Below are 18,718 nucleotides of genomic sequence, written 5' to 3'. Positions count from 1 at the left end.
TAGGGATCTGTTTAGCCACAGTGTCATAGCAGTGTTACTTTCTATTGTAAACTTTGAACAAGAAAAGTAAGTTCTAAAAAATAATAGTAATGATGGATAGGTGAATAAGGTCTGGCTGGGTGGGACTCTTGTTCAGGAAGTCTCTCTTTTGAGGTCTCTAATTACTCTCATTAGCATCACAGCTGATTGTCTCCTTCCTTCCACCATTTCCTGCGGTTATGTTTAATCTGTCAACACGATACATGCACCACTGAAGCAGGACAACAGAAAAATATCTTAGAAGAAAAGAAAACAGAGCATGCAGTGACGTGCAGTAGTGCAAGAGATCAAAAGTGTTAAAGCTCCTCATTGCATTGTGATTCATCAAAATCTCAGTCTTCCTGCCAAACTGTTTCTAGTGAAATGTTAATGTTTCTATGGAAGTGGATTCATGGGGTTTCTCTACAATTGATTTGATCTTATGCACTGTGATGCATGCAGTGTCTTTGTAGATATTGGCTATCCGTTGACACTTCTCTGGAAAACCTGAAATCATGGACTTGTTCTTCTTTTATTCTCCCACATCTCTCCGCTTCTGCAGAACTCTCTATGCACCAGATATCTTGGGTTCTAGAGAAAATGCATGCTTTTTTTGGTAAACATTGTGTTATTCCAAAGCTTTCTGAATGTGTCCAAATGCTTGTTAGCTTGTTTCCAGGGAAAGCAGAGGGGAGAAAAGTGGTTTGTTAGTCCGCCGGTTTTCTCCATCTGGTTGGCAGACGGCGCTTTAAGATTAATGGAACTGTCAGTGCGCTCGCAGCTCACGTCTGTGTTTAATTATCTACAGCTCTTTATACTTGAATCCTTGATGACTTTTACAAATGAATCCTTAGAGAGGTATTTCTGAAGTGATTAGATTAATATTAATTCCCTTGTGGTCATATCTGTCTTTTTCTTTATATTTGACTCTCTTTCCCTCGCTCTCTCTCTCTTTATCCAATTACGTTCTCAGGAGGTAATTTAATTAAATACAGCTTCAGCCAAGCATTGTTCATTTTCCATGACACACTTGTGAAAGCATCACACCTTACCATTGGCAGGCCAACATCCACATGCTGGATCCTTACAATACCACTGCCCACCAACATTCAAAACCCCAAGGATGTAATAGAACAAAAGCTCATAAAATGATAAGTAATGTCAATGTCAACGAGGAGGATTAAGGTGTTTAACACAAATTCAGTAAAGTGTGCACTTTCTGTACTGGCTGTCAATCATAACCATGTATGGACAAAAGTATTGGGACATCCCCTTCAAATGAACATGTTTGACTACTTTAGTCATTTCCGTGAGCCCCAATCTTCATGCTACAGCATATAATGATATTCTAGAGAATTGTGTGCTTCTAATTATATAGCATCCGTTTGGGCACGACCCTTCTGTATTCCAACATGACAATGACAATGTGCACAAAGCAAGATTCAAAAAGAAACGATTGTTTCAGTCTAGTGTGGAATATGTATTTTACTATCATGTTGTACAGTTAAAAAGAAAGGTCATGCTTACTCATGCAAAGGTCACAGCCACATCATGTAAGGGTGTTATGGGTGGTTGCCATGGCAATGCTAAAGTGCTCAAAGTTTTAGTGTGTTTCTGTGTGGTTGCTAGGATGTTGAGTCGTTGCTGGGACATTACTTTCTGGCCCACACCACCCATCCGGAAATCTGAGGATGGAACCATGTTTTGGGGGCTAAAAAAAGGTGCTTCAAAGGGTTCTTCGATGTAGAACCTTTTGGTGCCATAAAGAACCTTTAACATCTGAAGAACCTTTCTGTTTCACTTGTTCTTCTGGGGCATCGCTGTGAAGATCCTTTTAAGCACCTTTTTTTAAGAGTATATGTCTAGTTCCACAGATTTCACATGGTGGAGTGAGAACTGAAAACATACCTCTCCCTAACACGCCATATGATTTAAGGTACTCTAACATTTATGTCCATGTACAAACAGTTGGGGTTAGTATGGAGTGAAATGTAATAAGCCTATTCTCCGTTTGAAGGCTGCCGTCTCGGTTTTTCTTCTGTTCGCAGGTGTTTTTTCAATAATGTGCTTTCCAGACGTTACGGCATTTTAATAGTGTGGCTGAATCACATGATCACAAGATTTGAAGAATGGCAGGAAATGCAACAACAGGTGATGACAGTCTGCATCTGTACATGAGTTTACAATTAACAGAATGAACTTCTCCATCCACCCACTACATTAAAAACAGACGTGTAGATGATCTAAACGTCTGAAAGACTGTGTTATAACATCTGTTGACCATCTATTCCTGTAGAATATAATACCATCTCCATTCATTCACATAGCAGTTTACTTTGAATTATATTACATAACAGGAATCACATATCATTCTGTTTCATGTACAGTATGTGGAATAAACGTCTTCATATTAAAAATTGGCATCTAGGTTCATTTGTGCTTAGAGACATTCCCAAGAGCATATGAGCTCATTCTATGGAAATCTTTTTGCAGTCTTTCCTATTTGGATTCAGATATAATACTGAATACCATTCAAATGGTGAAAAAAGGGATCCCAAATGCTTCATGCTGATGAATTATTCAGATTCATAAGCAGAGGAGGATACAACTGGATCATTGTTCGTGTTTCTTAGATTAATGCTTTTGCCTCTCTTCCTTAGTCAAAAATGACCAGAATTCCAGAGTCAACCATGGCTACAGAGCTGGAAACAATAAAGAAAGCAGACCCCTACTATCTCACTTAATTTCTTTAAATGCAGACTGTTGAATTTTGAACTTTTGGACCCTGCAGCATGACCTAATATATTCACTCAGAGTCCTAAGATTTATTTCACCGGCTGTGCTGTGAAAATCTATACCTTTGAGGATCCCCAGGCAACTCCCAGAAGTCTACTTCAACCCCTCCCTCCCCGTCAGTGTCAGCATAACATTCATTTAAGGGCTCTGAACTTTGACCTCTCTGTCTGCCCTTAACTTTGAACATTTTTCCCTTATCTCTTGTTATGCATCATACAAATGTCTTAACTCTTGGGCCACAATATCAGGAATCAATTTAAGAATGAAGTAATTATATTATCATGACATTATAATGAAATTCTATTTTGTTAATACATTTAAATTCTATTTTGTTTAATTTAATTAATTAATTACAATTGAATACTATTTTGTTAGTAAATATGTTTAGGAGGCAAAGAGAAAGTATGCAGTATGCATGCTATTGACGGTTGCAGCAACAACATAAACAAACGTTACATGGCCCAAACTGAACTTCTAGTAGACCTCCGCAAAGAATCAATAACTGTTGAGTAGTTTTAATATTTAATACAATTAATATGCAATCAAATATTCATATAAATTAATTATTTTAAACATAAAATAAATTGTTATATTATAACCAAACACAGACCAGAAATAAACGTTGGGCCAGGCATGTGTGTCAGATGAAATCTGTGTGTAGTATAAAGACATCAATAATCAAGGTGATTAATATCATGGTTATTGTCAATTCCATATTGTAACACCCCTACTTGCACCACAAACTTTTTTGTTTGCGTTCTCACAGTATGTTTGTCTCTTGAACAAAATGGAGAAAACACCTAATGTCATTCAAGTCTAAAGCTCAGGCTGAACGAACCAGCGCAGCTGTCAGATTCTTCGCAGATTTACAGTAAGCCTCCCCTATTAAATCCTGATTATTACCAGATGCTTTTCACCCCTGTCTCCTCTCAGTCTTGGGGTTCAGAATGATTTTTTCTTTCTTTCATGGAAGAAAAAAAAGGAAAGAAGCGAGAGTATGAGATCAGTGGAAAATGTTTGATGAGCTCGAGCCAGAAAAATGGTCTCCTGAATTTTCAATCCAAGTGTAGCCCTCCTTCAGGGGGAAAAACACACCCGTCTCCTCTCGGTTTACCACTAGGCAACAATTTTGATCGTAAACAAAAACATCCCGATTCACACTTGAGCAAATCACCCATTGTTGTTGTTTTTTTACTTTGGAGTACTGTGTAAACATTATGGTGAGTTTTAAGTACCATGGTAATTATTACTGTGTCATGGTGATGCCACTTTATTTTTATGACCATTTTTTAGTGTACCCAGGGACCACCCTGATCTTTCCCTCCACATCTCCATGACTACTCCAGCTCAAGCCTACTTACTCAAAACTACTTACAAGCCAAGAAAGGGAAAATATTGCTGTATTGCAGAACCATACTGCTGTTTTTCCTTTAGCCATTTAAGCACCACTGCTGGACATACAATGGGTGTAGTGTCTCCATTTTTACCGCTATTTTTCAACTTTACCATTACACTTTTCCAGTGCTAACTGCTCACTAATCTGTCATGTTTGGAGGCATTTTCCATGTATACGGAGTGTATACACATTGTTTTCCCAAAACTCTTTTTAAAGCACCAATTGTCTACCTGTTTTTCAAGGTTTTTCAAGGCTAATTTAGGAACTATTTTAAGTTTGGTCCCCGTCCTGAATGTGAAGGTAAATATTCAACCTGCTTTCATTTCTGCCATAAAATAACAAGAGGTTTAAGGTAATGTTCTGCAGAATGGCAGTGAAGAACAAAATTTGTGAAGATGTTGGCTCTGAGATTAGAGACTGAGATCCGAAGAGGCCAGGCTCATGGAGTCATGGTGACAAATTCCATTGTAGTGTAATTCACATGTTGAACGTCACACATGGGTGGCGCTGTGTCTCTTTCAATGAAAGGTAGAAGAGGGAGTGTCGCGTGTCATATGTTGTTCTCTCTCTCTCTCTCTCTCTCTCTCTCTCTCTCTCTCTCTCTCTCTCTCTCTCTCTCTCTCTCTCTCTCTCTCTCTCTCTCTCTCTCTCTCTCTCTCTCTCTCTCTCTCTCTCTCTCTCTCTCTCTCTCTGCATGTAGACGAGATGCAGATGTGAAAAGATCTTTACCTTCCCCCTCTGGATAAGAATTGTCAGATGTCTCGTTTACACCCTCGCTCCCTCAAACTTTTCACCCCTAAATTCTTGACAATAATGTACCCCTGAATGCACTGTTATAACCCCATTGTCTCTATCTCCCTCACACGCACGCACGCACGCACGCACGCACGCACGCACACACACACACACGCACACACACACACACACACACACACACACTTCATAGACACTCTTAGCCCATCCTGACAGCGCATAACATCATCAGTATGTTCTGTACACGTCTTTCCCACAGTGTAACTTCAAACAGAGCATCTTTCTGCTTCTGCCCAACCAAACCACATTTTTCCATGTCACATGCACATCCGTGTAAATCTCAGGCATTCAAGGGATTGTTGCATTACAAATGCACAACAGTATGTTTCCATGGTAACCATGCTTTGGCAAAGTTTACCATAGCTACCACGGCAATTGCCTCTGGTAACTTGGCGTTAGCACCACTTTCCTAAATAAAAGAAATAAAAACAATTTTAGGAAGGAAGTCCCAATTGAATTATAAATAAAATGTTTTTTTTTTGGAAACTGTGGTTACAATACCAAAAATACATTTTGTAATAACCTTTTAGAATAATCTTAATAATTTATAAAATTTTCTTTACATATTAACAAATTCTCTGTAGAGAAAAATGTGTTCTGTATAGCAAGAATCGTTCCTCTTTCTGTCAAAAAGTAATTTCTATATAAAAGTTTAGGAATCATCTGAACCATCAGTTATGCTTACCTAAAATATTTTTCATACAATATACTTTTAACCTGATGTTTTCCAAGGCCTAAAGTTTGTATGAAATAGCATGGATGGAGCATTGAAGAACAGACTGAACTCCACCTCTTTCCCTCTCTCGCTTGAAGTCGTTTCATTCTGTTGTGCGCTCTCAGCGGGCGCAGCGTCCCACTGTCTGCTGTTTCATCTCATCCAAACCTGTTTTATTTCATATTCCCTCATATTATCATATCGTTCAGTTTTTTTGCGTTTATCCGTTTCGGTTTGCACGGTTAACGTGCAGGAGTTTCATCGGAACATATGGCGCGTAATGGATTTATATTAGGCGCTCTGTGCGCACTTTGGGCAGCGATCTGCGCTCAGGATGTCCAACGACCATCCTTCAGAGGTATTTATATCTATTATTTAGCCTTCGTGTTATGTTGATTCTGTTATGCTCAAATAATGTATCATTATACTTATTGCATGGCTTAATGTTTTACCTAAGCTGCTGGCTTGTGCGTAAAAGTCATGGCTAAGTTATATACACACATTGAATGCATCTTTAGCATGAAATAAAAGCTGCTCATATAACCATCTTGAACTATGTGGGTACTTTGATAGATTTTGCGTTGTTATAATAGTGCACAGATTAGTTATGTATTGTTATAGTACGTTGTGTAAAGCCATACAGTATTTAAGTATATACAGTAGCTCAGTGAGCTATAGTGTAGGGTGGTAAAGTAGTAAGAATTGCACAGTAAAATGGTAAAATGGCATATATATGCCCATGGCCACTGTCCAGACAGAATGAGAATGTTTAGTTGGAGCTGCGTGTTTCACAAGAAGATTGTTAGATTGACAACAGAAACCTCAGATCAGCTATTAGAATTATGATTTAATGTGAATAAACTCATGACAGTGAGTTATGATTCAGTAAATCCTCTGAAATTAATTTGCATGCATCTTATGTTTTGAAGAGAGACCGTTCATGAAAGGCCTTAATTTAGGCCACATGCAGGGACTCCTCTTATATAAAAGTTGTTTAATGTGCTACAATAAAGTGATAAAAACACATGAACTAATATAATTATTCCTGCAATATACCGTAATTATAGTGTTAATCAGACAGGAGTATCCTAAAGACATGTTTTGTATGTGGTTAGATATTGTTATAGGTCTGTTTATACCATCAGGGAAGATTAATTTGTGTTTTGTATAGACTCTTAGATCTTTATATATCTATACATATTTGTATACGTGTATTTTATTCAGCTTGCATCTGTAATGTCACATGACTGCAATACTTAAAACAGGTCAGGTGATGCACAGTGTTAGGCAGCCAATTGAAAGATAATGCACCCAAAGGTGATCCTCCACCAATAGGGGGAGCTGAGCATTTAGATAACCCCAATGGTCATAATTAGGAAATTGGATTATAAGTAGCAAATTTAAAAAAATCATAGTTAAACTGTTTCATGCAAGTTTTTGGAAAACAATTTATTTATAACCTGGTGTTTTCAAAAATATTACGAACAGGGAAATTGTTTCACTTTTCTTCTTACAAAACAGAAAGAAGTTATCAAAAAAATCAAATGCTAATGTTTTTTGATTTTGCGATTGTCCCACTTTTTCTTGCAGAATGTCCTGTGGATTTATTCTTTGTGTTGGACACCTCTGAAAGTGTGGCCCTCAGAGCTAAACCACCAGAGTTCTACATCAACCAAATCAAGACCTTCACTAAACTGTTCATCGATGAGTTGAAAGACATGTATGTTATAAAATTCTGTATTCATCGGTTTTCTTTTTAACATTCAAAAAAGGTTTTACACCCAAGGAAATGAATTAATGTAGTTGACAATATGTTTAAAATGATGTTCACTTAAGGCACTCATGTCATTAAGGTGGCATTAAAAAGGAAGTTTTGTTCCACATAAGGGTGGTCCCTACTCATGGGGGCTGTCATGTTGAGATCACATGACCAGGCCTGAAAATTATTAGGCACTTTTAAATGAGAAATAAATTGTTAATGTGTGACAAATTCACTTGCAAGATCTTTGCAATAGCATTGTTAACAAAAAATCATTCTTGCGTTGTGCAAGCAGTAAGATCACTTTTGTATTTGCTAGTTAAACAAATAAAATGTTACTTACAGTAGGACATTATACCTGTACCGTATCAGTGAGTACAGGTTTACGTTAATGTCTACATTACTGCATTGATTCAAATTACATTGATCAAGTGTTCTGTTGTTGCCAGGCGCCAGCCATGTGATCGTGATGTTACCTGGAACTCTGGAGCGCTACATTACAGTGATGACACTGAGCTTGTGATGGAGTTAGTTGACCTGAACACAAAACGGGCCGACCTGAAGGCTGCCATTGACACAATCAAATACATCGGCAAGGGAACGTACACTGACTGTGCCATCAAGGAGGGTATCGCCGAGCTGCTTAAAGCGTATGTGCATTTAAAGAACACACATACATAAACACTCATTAGTATTTACCTTTGCGGAACACGACAGGTTAAATTGCTCAAGTTACTCAAGTACATTTAACAAAACACACTAAAAGGTCCCATTTGTAATTTTTTTAGGGATCTGTTGACAGAAATGCAATATAATATACATAACCATGTCTTCAGAGGTGTATAAAGAGCGTTATGTTTTTGACCTTACGATGAGCTATTTTCTATCTACATACACTGCCGGTCCCCTCACGAGGAATTTCCAATGTTGTTTCTACAGTAGCCCTAAACGGACAAACTGCTCTACAGAGTATGTTTCGTAAATACGTTATCTGCTTCAGCAAAGAAGCAAATATGGGACAATATCATAGTTAGACATATGCCCGGTTAACCGAAAATATAAATCACGTGATTTATGCACAATTTGTGAGTGCAGTACGGTAAAATGCTGCTGCATCCGAAAGCCAGAGGGCGCACTCGTGCAGAAACTCCAAATACTATGCACTGCAGAAGAAGACCATAACACGTAGTTCTAGGAAATGCCTAAGGACATGTTTTTATCACTGTTCCTCAAGCCTCCTCAGGTATTTTCTTGATAATAAAGTATATTTATAATGATCATGTTTGACGGGTGTTGCTTTTTTAAATGCACGTTATAAGCGACTTAAACTCGCACTGCTTTTAAATCGAGCAGCATTTCCTACTGATCCCAGAGCCGTACTTCACGGACAAGCGACGCATCAATAAAATAATCGATATTTTGCATTATCGCAGCCAACTCGGTTTCAGCAGGATTTAGTGGTAACCGCGGTTAACCGGGCACATGTCTAATCATAGTGCTGTGTCAGTATCCGTAGTGCTTCGAAAGGGAGAGGCTGAGTGCGCCATCGGTTGCAATTCACAACCTCCTCACCACTAGATGCCGCTCAATTTCATACACTGGACCTTTTAGACTGATATAAAACGTCAGTGTACAGCATTACTTCACAATAAACAATAATTTCGTATGAATTTCAAAATGCTTCCCTTTGATATTATGCAATAAGAAAGTGCATGTAACTGTTTTTAATGCCTCTTCCTCCAGGGGCTCCCACTATCATGAGAACAAATACATAGTGGTGGTAACAGACGGTCACCCTGTGACCGGATACAAGGAGCCATGTGGTGGGATCCAGGAGGCTGCCAATGAGGCTCGACAACACGCCATCAAAGTATTCGCTGTGGCCATCTCACCTGATCAGGAGGTACCGTACACGGGATATAACACAGATCAGAAGTCTGTCGTGTGTAGTGAAAGCTACAATCCGTAACCTTCGCTTCTATATCGCCATCTCTGTTTGAACATAAAATTGCAGGTTACTCATCCTGAAATGAACATAAGTTGTGTTACCGCGTTTGCAGTTTCTGATGTTTTGTGGTGCTATGGATCATCAGATCTATTCTTAAATTTTGTCAAATATTGTCTTTTTCTTATTTACGTGGGTAGTAACTCGATAAAAATAGCCGAAGTGTGAACCAAAACTTTATGCTTGTTGTCATTAGCCTGTCTGTGCAAAGTTATTAGGACATAATGATACATTTTAGGATGCGTGAGAAATAGAGACATTTAGACAAGCAAGAATTATTTTGTAATTCGTTTAATTGTTTCATTCCCAGGACACCAGACTGTCTGTCATCGCCACAAACCCGAATTACAGACAAAACTTCACAGCTGCAGATGACTCCCGCTCCACGCAAATGTTAACCATACAGAACATCATTCACACTATCGTAAGTGTCGTGACACAAACGAGCCACAACAAAATTGTTTATGTACTTCTCATGTGGATTTATGGGTCTGACTGAGTGAAAGACAAAACGAACAAAACGGCTATGATTGCTTGAAATGTATTTAGGAAAAAGACATAAAAAGTTGTTGCATAATCTATTCTAATGAGTTAGGTCTGTGTTACAGATATTATTAACTCAGATTTGTCGAAACACATGAACCCAGCGCCATTTTAAATAACTTCCTTCATGAGTGCTCCATCAAAAATGACAAGCAAGACTTTAGGTCACCTGCCAACATGTTTATGTTAATGTTGTCTTCTTTTGTTTTCTTTTTCAGACGAACGAAACAAAAGATGTGGTATATTGTTCTTTATTTTCTTTATCATATAGCAAGTTGTTTGATTTTGTACATTCAGATATTTTTAGTGATATTAATTGTGTCTTATCTATGTTTTCTTCATCAGTGTTGCTCCTTTGACTGCAATGTAAGTAACATGAACTATCTGTTTATTCAAACATCAGCAGTGAGAAAACTGTCCATGTATAGATGTAACTGTTTACTGTTGTATATTATATTTACACCTATAACCGTGGTGTTGGTGTTTACCTTATAGGCACCTGGAGGCCCCCAAGGACCCCCTGGAGATCCAGGACACAGAGTAGGTGTCATATGTCTGCCCGTCTGTCCTGCGTTTTGATACGTTTCTTCTTGTTTGTCCGCCATTTTGTGTTTTGGTATCTCTTGTGTTCTTTGCCTACATTTGTTGATGTCCCTGTTATCTGCGCTTTCCCTCTGTGTTTGGATTGTTAAAATACACACTGCGCTTGGATCCTGCCTTTTGCCCTTGTGTTTGTTTTACACCAACCATGACTAAAGACCAAACCCCTAATGGATCCAGCAGCCGTACTCCCACCAGAAGTTCGACTCCTTTGCCAAGGCGTCCGCTCCCTTGCAGATCACACCCGGGAATTCATGGACCTTGCCAATCAAACTAACTTTCCAGATAACTATCTCATTGACATGTTTTGCTCAATGGACAACTTAAAACTCAACTCTCCTGTAATGATCCTCGGGGGACCTTTGTAGACATTGTGGAGCATGCCTTGTTGTTGGGTGGTTCCCCCTTCACCGTGGTGAAAGTGGAGAAGGACCCTTCCCCTAAACATTTCTTCACCCGTCCTGGTGGTCCCAAGACCGATGGTCCCAAAGGTCTCAGGCCCGATGGCCCTATGACCAGAGGCGGAAGAGGCCACAGCAACGTCCCCAGAGGTGCACGAGGCCACAGGAACACTCCCAGAAACGGGACAAAACCAGTACAAATTCCCCTTTCACAGAAGCGGACGACCCAATATCAGCTTTCCCTTTGCTGGACGACGCCGCAGCAGCATCTCTAGAGGTGCACGAGGCCACAGAAACACCCCCAGAAACAGACAAAACCAGTACAAATTCTCCTTTCCCAGAAACGGACAACCCAATATCAGCTTCCCCTTTGCCGGATGAGGCCACAGCAATGTCCCCAAAGGTGCACGAGGCCACAGGAACACTCCTAGAAACGGATGAGGCCGCAGCAGCCTCCCTAGACATGGATGAGGCAGCAGCAGGTTCCCCACAGGTGGTCTTCCATGACTTTCCTGTGCCCCCAGTGATCTCTGTTATAGCCAAAGGGGCCATCCATACTGTAACTTTCCACTTATCTTGTGTTTCTTGCTATGCCAAAATGGCCGTCCATGATTTCCGTGTGCTTTTATCTCCACCTGTACTGCCCTGGTCTCCAACCAACTCTCCTCTGGGGTCTCTATCCATGCTAGCTCATCATTGTGTCTGCCCTGGCCTTTGTCACCGCAGAGTCGCTGTTCTCCAGCTCTGCTCTGGTCACTGTAAGGTGGTGAAAAATGTAAGAGAAGAAGAACCACCAACCACCCACTGGCCCAATGGCGGAGTCCAAGTGGCATGGCGAAGGCATGTGCACGTTCTGTTTTTCAGGCTCTCTGGGTTGTTATTGTTAACATTATTGTTTAACATTGCGTAATCTTATCTGACTCCAAAAGATAAAAAGAGAAACCTCGTTAAATTATATTATTTGTATTTGATTATTATGCGTGATAATAATCATGCAGTTTGGGTCAATGTTTAATTCTTCTGCCTTATTCGAAATTACACTCGTTCATCCGATTCTCAGTGTCGCTTAGAGTCTCGCGCCGGCCATTATACGCGGATGTCACGATCACAAACTCGTCAGTCTTGGTCACTGCCAGAGGTTCTATGACTAGTAATGCTCAGATGGCCGTCTCCAACCAGCTCTTCCTGAAACATTATTTGATCTAGTCCCCTTAGACTATGACAACTTAATTAAAGTAATGATTATTTCCAACCAGAGGCCATGACCACTCCATAGAGATATAGACCAATCTTACTTCCTCTGACAGTAGCTTTACATAATCATGCCATAGTTTCCTACACTTAGTTAGAATAATATTACAATAACCAGAGGTTTGAGACTTGTCCTGGATCTGATCAGGCCACAAATGGGAATTTACATGAAGACACACCCTCAACAGTGAGCAGAATATCTTTAAACCCCAAACCTATGTTATGATCTGCTCTACTGCTGTGGAAATGAGACCATTGTACCAATCGCACTGAGACATTTCAAATGACACAAAATATGCATATGAAGATTCTTTGTTCATATAAGATATGGTATTTGTCAATTCCAGTTCATGGGTGAGCTTTGAAGTGCTCTGAGTTCAATTGGAGAGAAAGAGGAAAGGGGGAGATGAGAACAGATGTGAAGGTGTGAGTTGGTAATCATCATTCATTGTTGTATGCTGTCTGAGATGGAGATGCAAACCCTGTGTGGAGTTCATTGTATTGGATAAAGTTTTGTGTTTCTCAGGATGGGGTGCCCTTTTGGTGTGGACACCTTGGCACCAGCCTTACATCACCGCCAGTCCCATCTTGGCCTCCAGCTCCACCCTGGTCCTCTTTTTACCAGCTCCACCCTTGCTGCCAGCTCCTTGGCCTCAGTTTCCCTTGGCTCTCCTGTGGTCCCCAGCACCTGCCCCTCTTCCTCTCTGTCCTGAACCGCTCACCCCTCCTAATATATTTTCCCAATATTTCCGGTTGGCTGTCGGGAGCAGCCTCATATAGTCATATGTATGCTGTCCTCCATTTTGCATTTTGTTATATTACCTGTTTGTCCATAATTTTATATAATACTTTATGATTCCTGCCACTATGTAGTCATGTCCACGTTATACTACCCAGATGTATGCACCTTGTACTTGTTAGAAATCATAACATCTGTATAAAAGTCATTGCGTTTCCTTTGTTCGGTCTTGTGTTTGCATGTGTTTGTTTGTGTCTTTGTTTATCCTGCATTTTGCTCTTGTGTTTGTTTTACACCAACCGTGACTGTAAGTATTGTAAAGAAGAGACAAAATTATACATTTGCTTAAGTTGCAAATCATCAACCCATCCTACCAAGTGCAATAAACCTTTCGTTAAAATCTTACATATATTTATGTTTTATCGACTTTCAATGAGGACTAATAAAGTTTGCTTTTCCTGCAGGGAGAGCCTGGAAGACCAGGCATGCCAGGAGAGAAAGGAGATGTTGGTGCTCCGGTAAGCAATCTTCTGTTAATTTATAAAGAAAGTGAAGAAAGTTCAATGCACAGATAGGAACGGGCCTACAGATGAATTCCTCTGGCACTTCCTGTAGTGTTTTATTTTATTTGTTTCTGATCCAAAAAACTCCTTTGGAATGGAGCATTGCTATTATTATTCCATGTTAGTGTCTAAACTAAAGTATTAAACTTGCATAGTTTTCCTTTACCTTTGAACAACAACTTTCACCTGATTTCAAAAAATCGTTTTAATAACAAAAAACAACTGATTCATATTTTTCACGTGGGTCTGAAATCACAGTGTCCTGTAAATGTCCCATGTGTCCCCGGATCTCTTTTTCGATAATCAAAGCAAAGCAAAACCCTGAAGTGACCCGCAGATGCTGCTCTGGTCTTTGCCTTTCATCTTCTGCAGCTGTTAAAACTTCATGATCTGTCAAAATGATGGAGCTGCACTCTAAATTTGCAAAAATACTTCCTTTCTGCTAAACACACACTGTACAAATACACAAACATTGTTCTTACATTTGGGGTTTTGCTGAACTAAGGAGGACCGAAATTTGGCCCTCGGAGGTAAAGTGAAACACACACACACATGCTGGATGTTATCCAGCTAAACTATTAAATAGTTTATGGTTAGTGAGCCAGCTTTTCCATTATTTTACAGTGGATGCTGATTGTGTAGACATAACAATATTAACAGTGTAAGACTCTTAAAATTCACCTTCTGTTTTTCACCCTTAACCTTCTTTCATTATTTTTCCTCTGATTATAATAATGTCAACAGTCCTGTTATTCACACCCCTTTAAGTTTAAGTTGAACATGAAGAGGGTCAGGAAGGCAGTCGCATTGTTAACAAACATTTCTGCGTTAGCTGTTTATAAGAAGCAAATCCCACAAGCCTCTTGTATTATTCTCTGACTCTCTTTTCTCTCCATATGTCCTATTAGGGAAATGCTGGTGATCCGGGTCCAGTCGGTTACCAAGGAATGAAGGTTTGTCTAATACTGTCTCTCACAAATATTTACATCTGTTTATGTTAGAGATGATTTGTGTGCTCTTGCTATGGGAATAATCTGTATTGTTTTCTTTTTCTTTTAGGGAGACCAAGGAATAAGAGGTCATAAGGTAAAAAGAGAGGGAGCTTTTCTCCTGAACTTTTACCAGCACACATTCCAAGTCCAAATTTGTCTAAGGATTCATTTTTGAACTACACAGTGTCATTAATAAACTCTTGTTCATCTACAGGGAGACAGAGGTCATAAGGGCTTCAAGGTAAACTGACTATTTGTCTATTCGTTTCAGTCTTGTTTTATTCTGTCGTTGTCAAGCTCAGATAACTTTTCATTTTAATTTCAGGGAGATAAAGGAGAACATGGTCTTGATGGCACTGATGGGAGGAAGGTAAGTGTTGTGGTCGTCTTCCGTTCTAGAAATAGCACCCACAATTTTAAAGGGAATAAAACATCATTCATCAAAAGTCATAATTTGCTTATTATTATTGTCAATCTTTACTGCGTGGAGCCTGAAAATAGATATTTTTAAGTAAATGGGGAGAGAGATCCAAAATGCAAAATCACAGTTAACATGTATAACTCAATTTTAAACAACATATTGACATTTAAATTGACATTCAAGTCTCCCTGTGTTGTGTCTCACAATTCATATTTGATGATAAACAAGAAAGTGTTCAGAACATTCTGAAATATAAACAGAAACACGAGGTTAACTAAAGTATAAAAACTTATTTAAAAGTAACTGGGTAAAAAAGTGTTGTGTATTCAAACATATCTTTATGATGTTTCTCTCATCTTCCTGTATTGCTTTCTCTGACAACCTGTGAGAGTTTTCTGATTAACAGTATGTACAGTTGGGCTACATGTTTTTTGTTTCATCTCATGTTTTTTGTTTCATCTCAGAACACACTGCATGGTCGTCTAACTTCTTTTGTTTATTTGGAAGCTTTTTCCATTTCTGCTTCCCATCACCTGTTTAGCGTTTCCCCAATTGGATTATGGTGTGGTCTGTGTGTCTGTGACCCTTGACCTCACCTTGTCCTTAACCCTGGGTCGTTTTTGCTCTTTTCAACATGTGCCAACAGAGTTCTCAACTTATCTGAAAAATTCCCCTCAACAAATCACAATCTCTTGTCTGCACTCCCCTGATCTTCATGATACATCTAGGAAAGCTTTATCCTGATGTAATTTACTACATGAGTGTTGGTTTTCTTTCTGTTGAGTGTGTAGTCTTAAAATACTTTTCTCTGAGCATGATGTCATTCTCAAGTTAATAGCATGCAGTTCTGGGTGTTGACCTCGAACCAAACCTCCACGCTTCCTTTAACTCCCACCGTGAAGAAGAGTGTTTATGTTTTGAGTGTTTGTATTATATTTCATAGGGTAAGCCAGGTTTCGCCGGTCTTCCAGGCTGCAAAGGGTCCCCGGGGCCAGATGTGAGTAAAACTGTTACCTCCCCAGGTGTTTACAGGAGTTTTCTGTGTGTTTATAGACACCCGTGAATATATTTCAGCTCCGTGTATAAATGTGCGAACGTGTGCATGTTTTCGATACAAATGCATTGAGCTGCGGTTGATCTACTTGCGTTTAAAATTTCCACGAGTTATAGATCCATATCTTTAAATATTGGGAGTCAATTGAGCCCCTATATAACATACAGTCAATTGCAAATGTTCTTTCGCTTTTAAGCGATGCTGATTGGCTGTTTGGTATGCCAGTCAGTTTTATGAGCAGCTGTTTCCACTCAGCCTCCATCTAGACACAGGATGAAGGTTGTTTGCCTCTCGAGCAGCCAAACATTGACCAAATCTGACATCCAAGCTGCTCTGAAAAATCCCCCTCTGTAGTGTGTTTGTTCTTCGTTTACATTCTGTAATAAAGAATATACTACAGGAAAAGTGATCAATGGTTGTATGTGCTCATTTAATCATAAATCAGCTGTTTTTATTTCATAATATAGGGCTTGCAAGGAGAACCAGGTCCTAAAGGAGATCCCGGCCAATATGGACGCAAAGGAGAGAGAGTAAGTCCGAGAACCTGTCGGTGTGAAAACAGCAAGTGTATTTGGACACTTAAGCCACACTTGAGGTCTGAAAATGTTCTGCATTAGGTAACAAAATGTCAAACTTTTATTGTTAGAAAAAATAGCATTAGCACACTTGTAAAGAAATACATTTGTTAGGTCTTTAGATATGAAATTAAAAAACATGCTATTAAGACAAAGTATTTCGACAGAACAAGTGTTAGTGGAACATTGTCAGGACTGACTTCATACATCAATTTCCTTGGGACCAACTGTCAAATGTCAAAATTCTTGTTAGCTCTGAGAAAAAGTCTAGCATCGTTTGTTTAAAACAGACACCATTTTGGTATTTTTACAGTTTTAAGTTTTGCATAAGTGTCCAAATATATTGCCTTACCCAGCATGCCATCTATACTGTATGTGTCCCACCCATGATCTACAACAATGAAACTTGAAAACCTATTTTGTGGGTTTGTTTGTTGCTTTTAGGGCGACCCTGGCAAAGACGGCGAGCCAGGAAGACCCGGAAACTATGGACCTTCAGGTGGCAAGGTACAGTGTGACATTTTCATTACTTGTATGTTATTTGTCAAAATGGGGTTGGTAAATGTTGGATGATTCCCAGGGAATGCATATACTGTTAAATCTACCATGATTGTGAGTTTATTTAATAATTATTATTTTTTGACCTCCCAATCACTCTTCCCGCGTCATATGGGTTCCTTTGGATAAACACAAGCCAAATACATAAATGTCAATGCACTATAACTAATAGTTTTTAATGGAAGCTTGCCTACCCACAATCCCACTGTGTTTGTTAATTTAGGGAGACAGGGGTCCTCGTGGTGCCAAAGGTGATAAAGGCGAGAGAGGAGATGATGTAAGTGTTTGCTTTGGTCAGACAGTTTCTCACAGATCTCAGTATATGTACTGTAATAATGTTAATCTAACATTTCATTTCTTACTCTCCTTTCAGGGTAAAACAGGGACAGATGGACCAAGAGGAGACAAAGTAAATTAGATTTCCATTTATATTTGCTTCTGTCTTATTGTAACCATATGTCTTAATTAACTATGCCCCAGACCTTTAATCTGACAGATTGCTTTGTACAATAGCCTGTCAGCATTATTTGCATATATTGAGATATTGAAGTGAAATGTGTTTTATTATTATGATTATGATTATTATATATAATAATATGTTATTATAGGGCACACCTGGTGAGAAAGGTGAACAAGGTTCCCGTGGTAACAGAGGACCTAGAGGCGAGGCTGTGAGTATACTTTACCACCCATAACACTATCCCATAATGCAATGTTAAAACCCTCAGAATAACATGAAAGGACATTCACAATCAAATTTTAATAGAAAATATATATTGTGTCCATCGTGAATTCATTTGATTTTCAATAATTACAAACCTTGCGTAAATCACATAGATCAAGAACTTGTAATGACAAATGATGATTTAATGTTGACCTGTAGCATATTTTTTCCTTCCACTGATGAGTGAGATAACTCTAGCTAATGTCTAGTAAATCAAATACACATTTCGCAAGGTAAACATAACTTGCATCAATTGTAACATATTATTAACATTTTATGGACAAATTCATTAGATGAATGATTAGAAGTATGATGAATGTTCTGTTCTGTTAAGTACACTCAGAACTCAAACCATCCGTTTACATGCACTCAAGAAGTAAAAAATACTATATATTTTAAGAAGATGCTACGAAAGTTGATATTTATGATTAATTGCTGTAGGGTGAGCCAGGACCCCGAGGTGAGCAAGGACGTGAGGGATCGGCGGGGCCAAACGGCGAACCGGTGAGTGGTCGTGTGGTTCACAACTTATTCACAAACTTATCATTTTATGATTGTTAAAAGTTGACCAGCCACATCCATAAAATAATAAAAAGCCTTGTGTGGTTAATCTGAATGTCTTTATACATTTAGGGTTCTCCGAAGACCCTGTGATATCCCTTAAAAAGCCAACACTATTTTACAAGGTGGCAAATTCGTATGAATTTGTAAGATAAATGTTTTAGTGGGATTTGTTTTCGCACCAGTGACTTCAGTATTGAATTTTTCTAATAATGGTACGTTTTTGTAGGAATC

General features: G+C 39.0%; 1 protein-coding gene across 1 annotated transcript in view; it reads left to right on the top strand.

Moving 5' to 3' along the window:
• Positions 1-5,895: 5,895 nt before the first annotated feature.
• The window catches only part of col6a1 (collagen, type VI, alpha 1), a 30,050-nt gene continuing 17,227 nt past the window's right edge, over positions 5,896-18,718 (top strand). Inside the window, exons 1-20 of the mRNA XM_057362399.1 lie at positions 5,896-6,096; positions 7,329-7,458; positions 7,947-8,147; positions 9,241-9,400; positions 9,813-9,926; positions 10,264-10,284; positions 10,391-10,411; positions 10,541-10,585; positions 13,501-13,554; positions 14,508-14,552; positions 14,659-14,685; positions 14,806-14,832; positions 14,917-14,961; positions 15,956-16,009; positions 16,534-16,596; positions 17,086-17,148; positions 17,423-17,476; positions 17,573-17,608; positions 17,808-17,870; positions 18,365-18,427. Of these exons, the coding sequence (XP_057218382.1) occupies positions 6,009-6,096; positions 7,329-7,458; positions 7,947-8,147; positions 9,241-9,400; positions 9,813-9,926; positions 10,264-10,284; positions 10,391-10,411; positions 10,541-10,585; positions 13,501-13,554; positions 14,508-14,552; positions 14,659-14,685; positions 14,806-14,832; positions 14,917-14,961; positions 15,956-16,009; positions 16,534-16,596; positions 17,086-17,148; positions 17,423-17,476; positions 17,573-17,608; positions 17,808-17,870; positions 18,365-18,427 (1,374 nt within the window). The 5' untranslated portion in view covers positions 5,896-6,008. The remainder of the gene's footprint in view (positions 6,097-7,328; positions 7,459-7,946; positions 8,148-9,240; positions 9,401-9,812; positions 9,927-10,263; positions 10,285-10,390; positions 10,412-10,540; positions 10,586-13,500; positions 13,555-14,507; positions 14,553-14,658; positions 14,686-14,805; positions 14,833-14,916; positions 14,962-15,955; positions 16,010-16,533; positions 16,597-17,085; positions 17,149-17,422; positions 17,477-17,572; positions 17,609-17,807; positions 17,871-18,364; positions 18,428-18,718) is intronic.

Source organism: Triplophysa rosa, linkage group LG20 (genome assembly GCF_024868665.1).
Source record: "Triplophysa rosa linkage group LG20, Trosa_1v2, whole genome shotgun sequence".
Classification (NCBI taxonomy): Eukaryota; Metazoa; Chordata; class Actinopteri; order Cypriniformes; family Nemacheilidae; genus Triplophysa; species Triplophysa rosa.
Note: the sequence above shows the minus strand (reverse complement) of the source record. Positions and strands in the feature narration are given on the sequence as shown.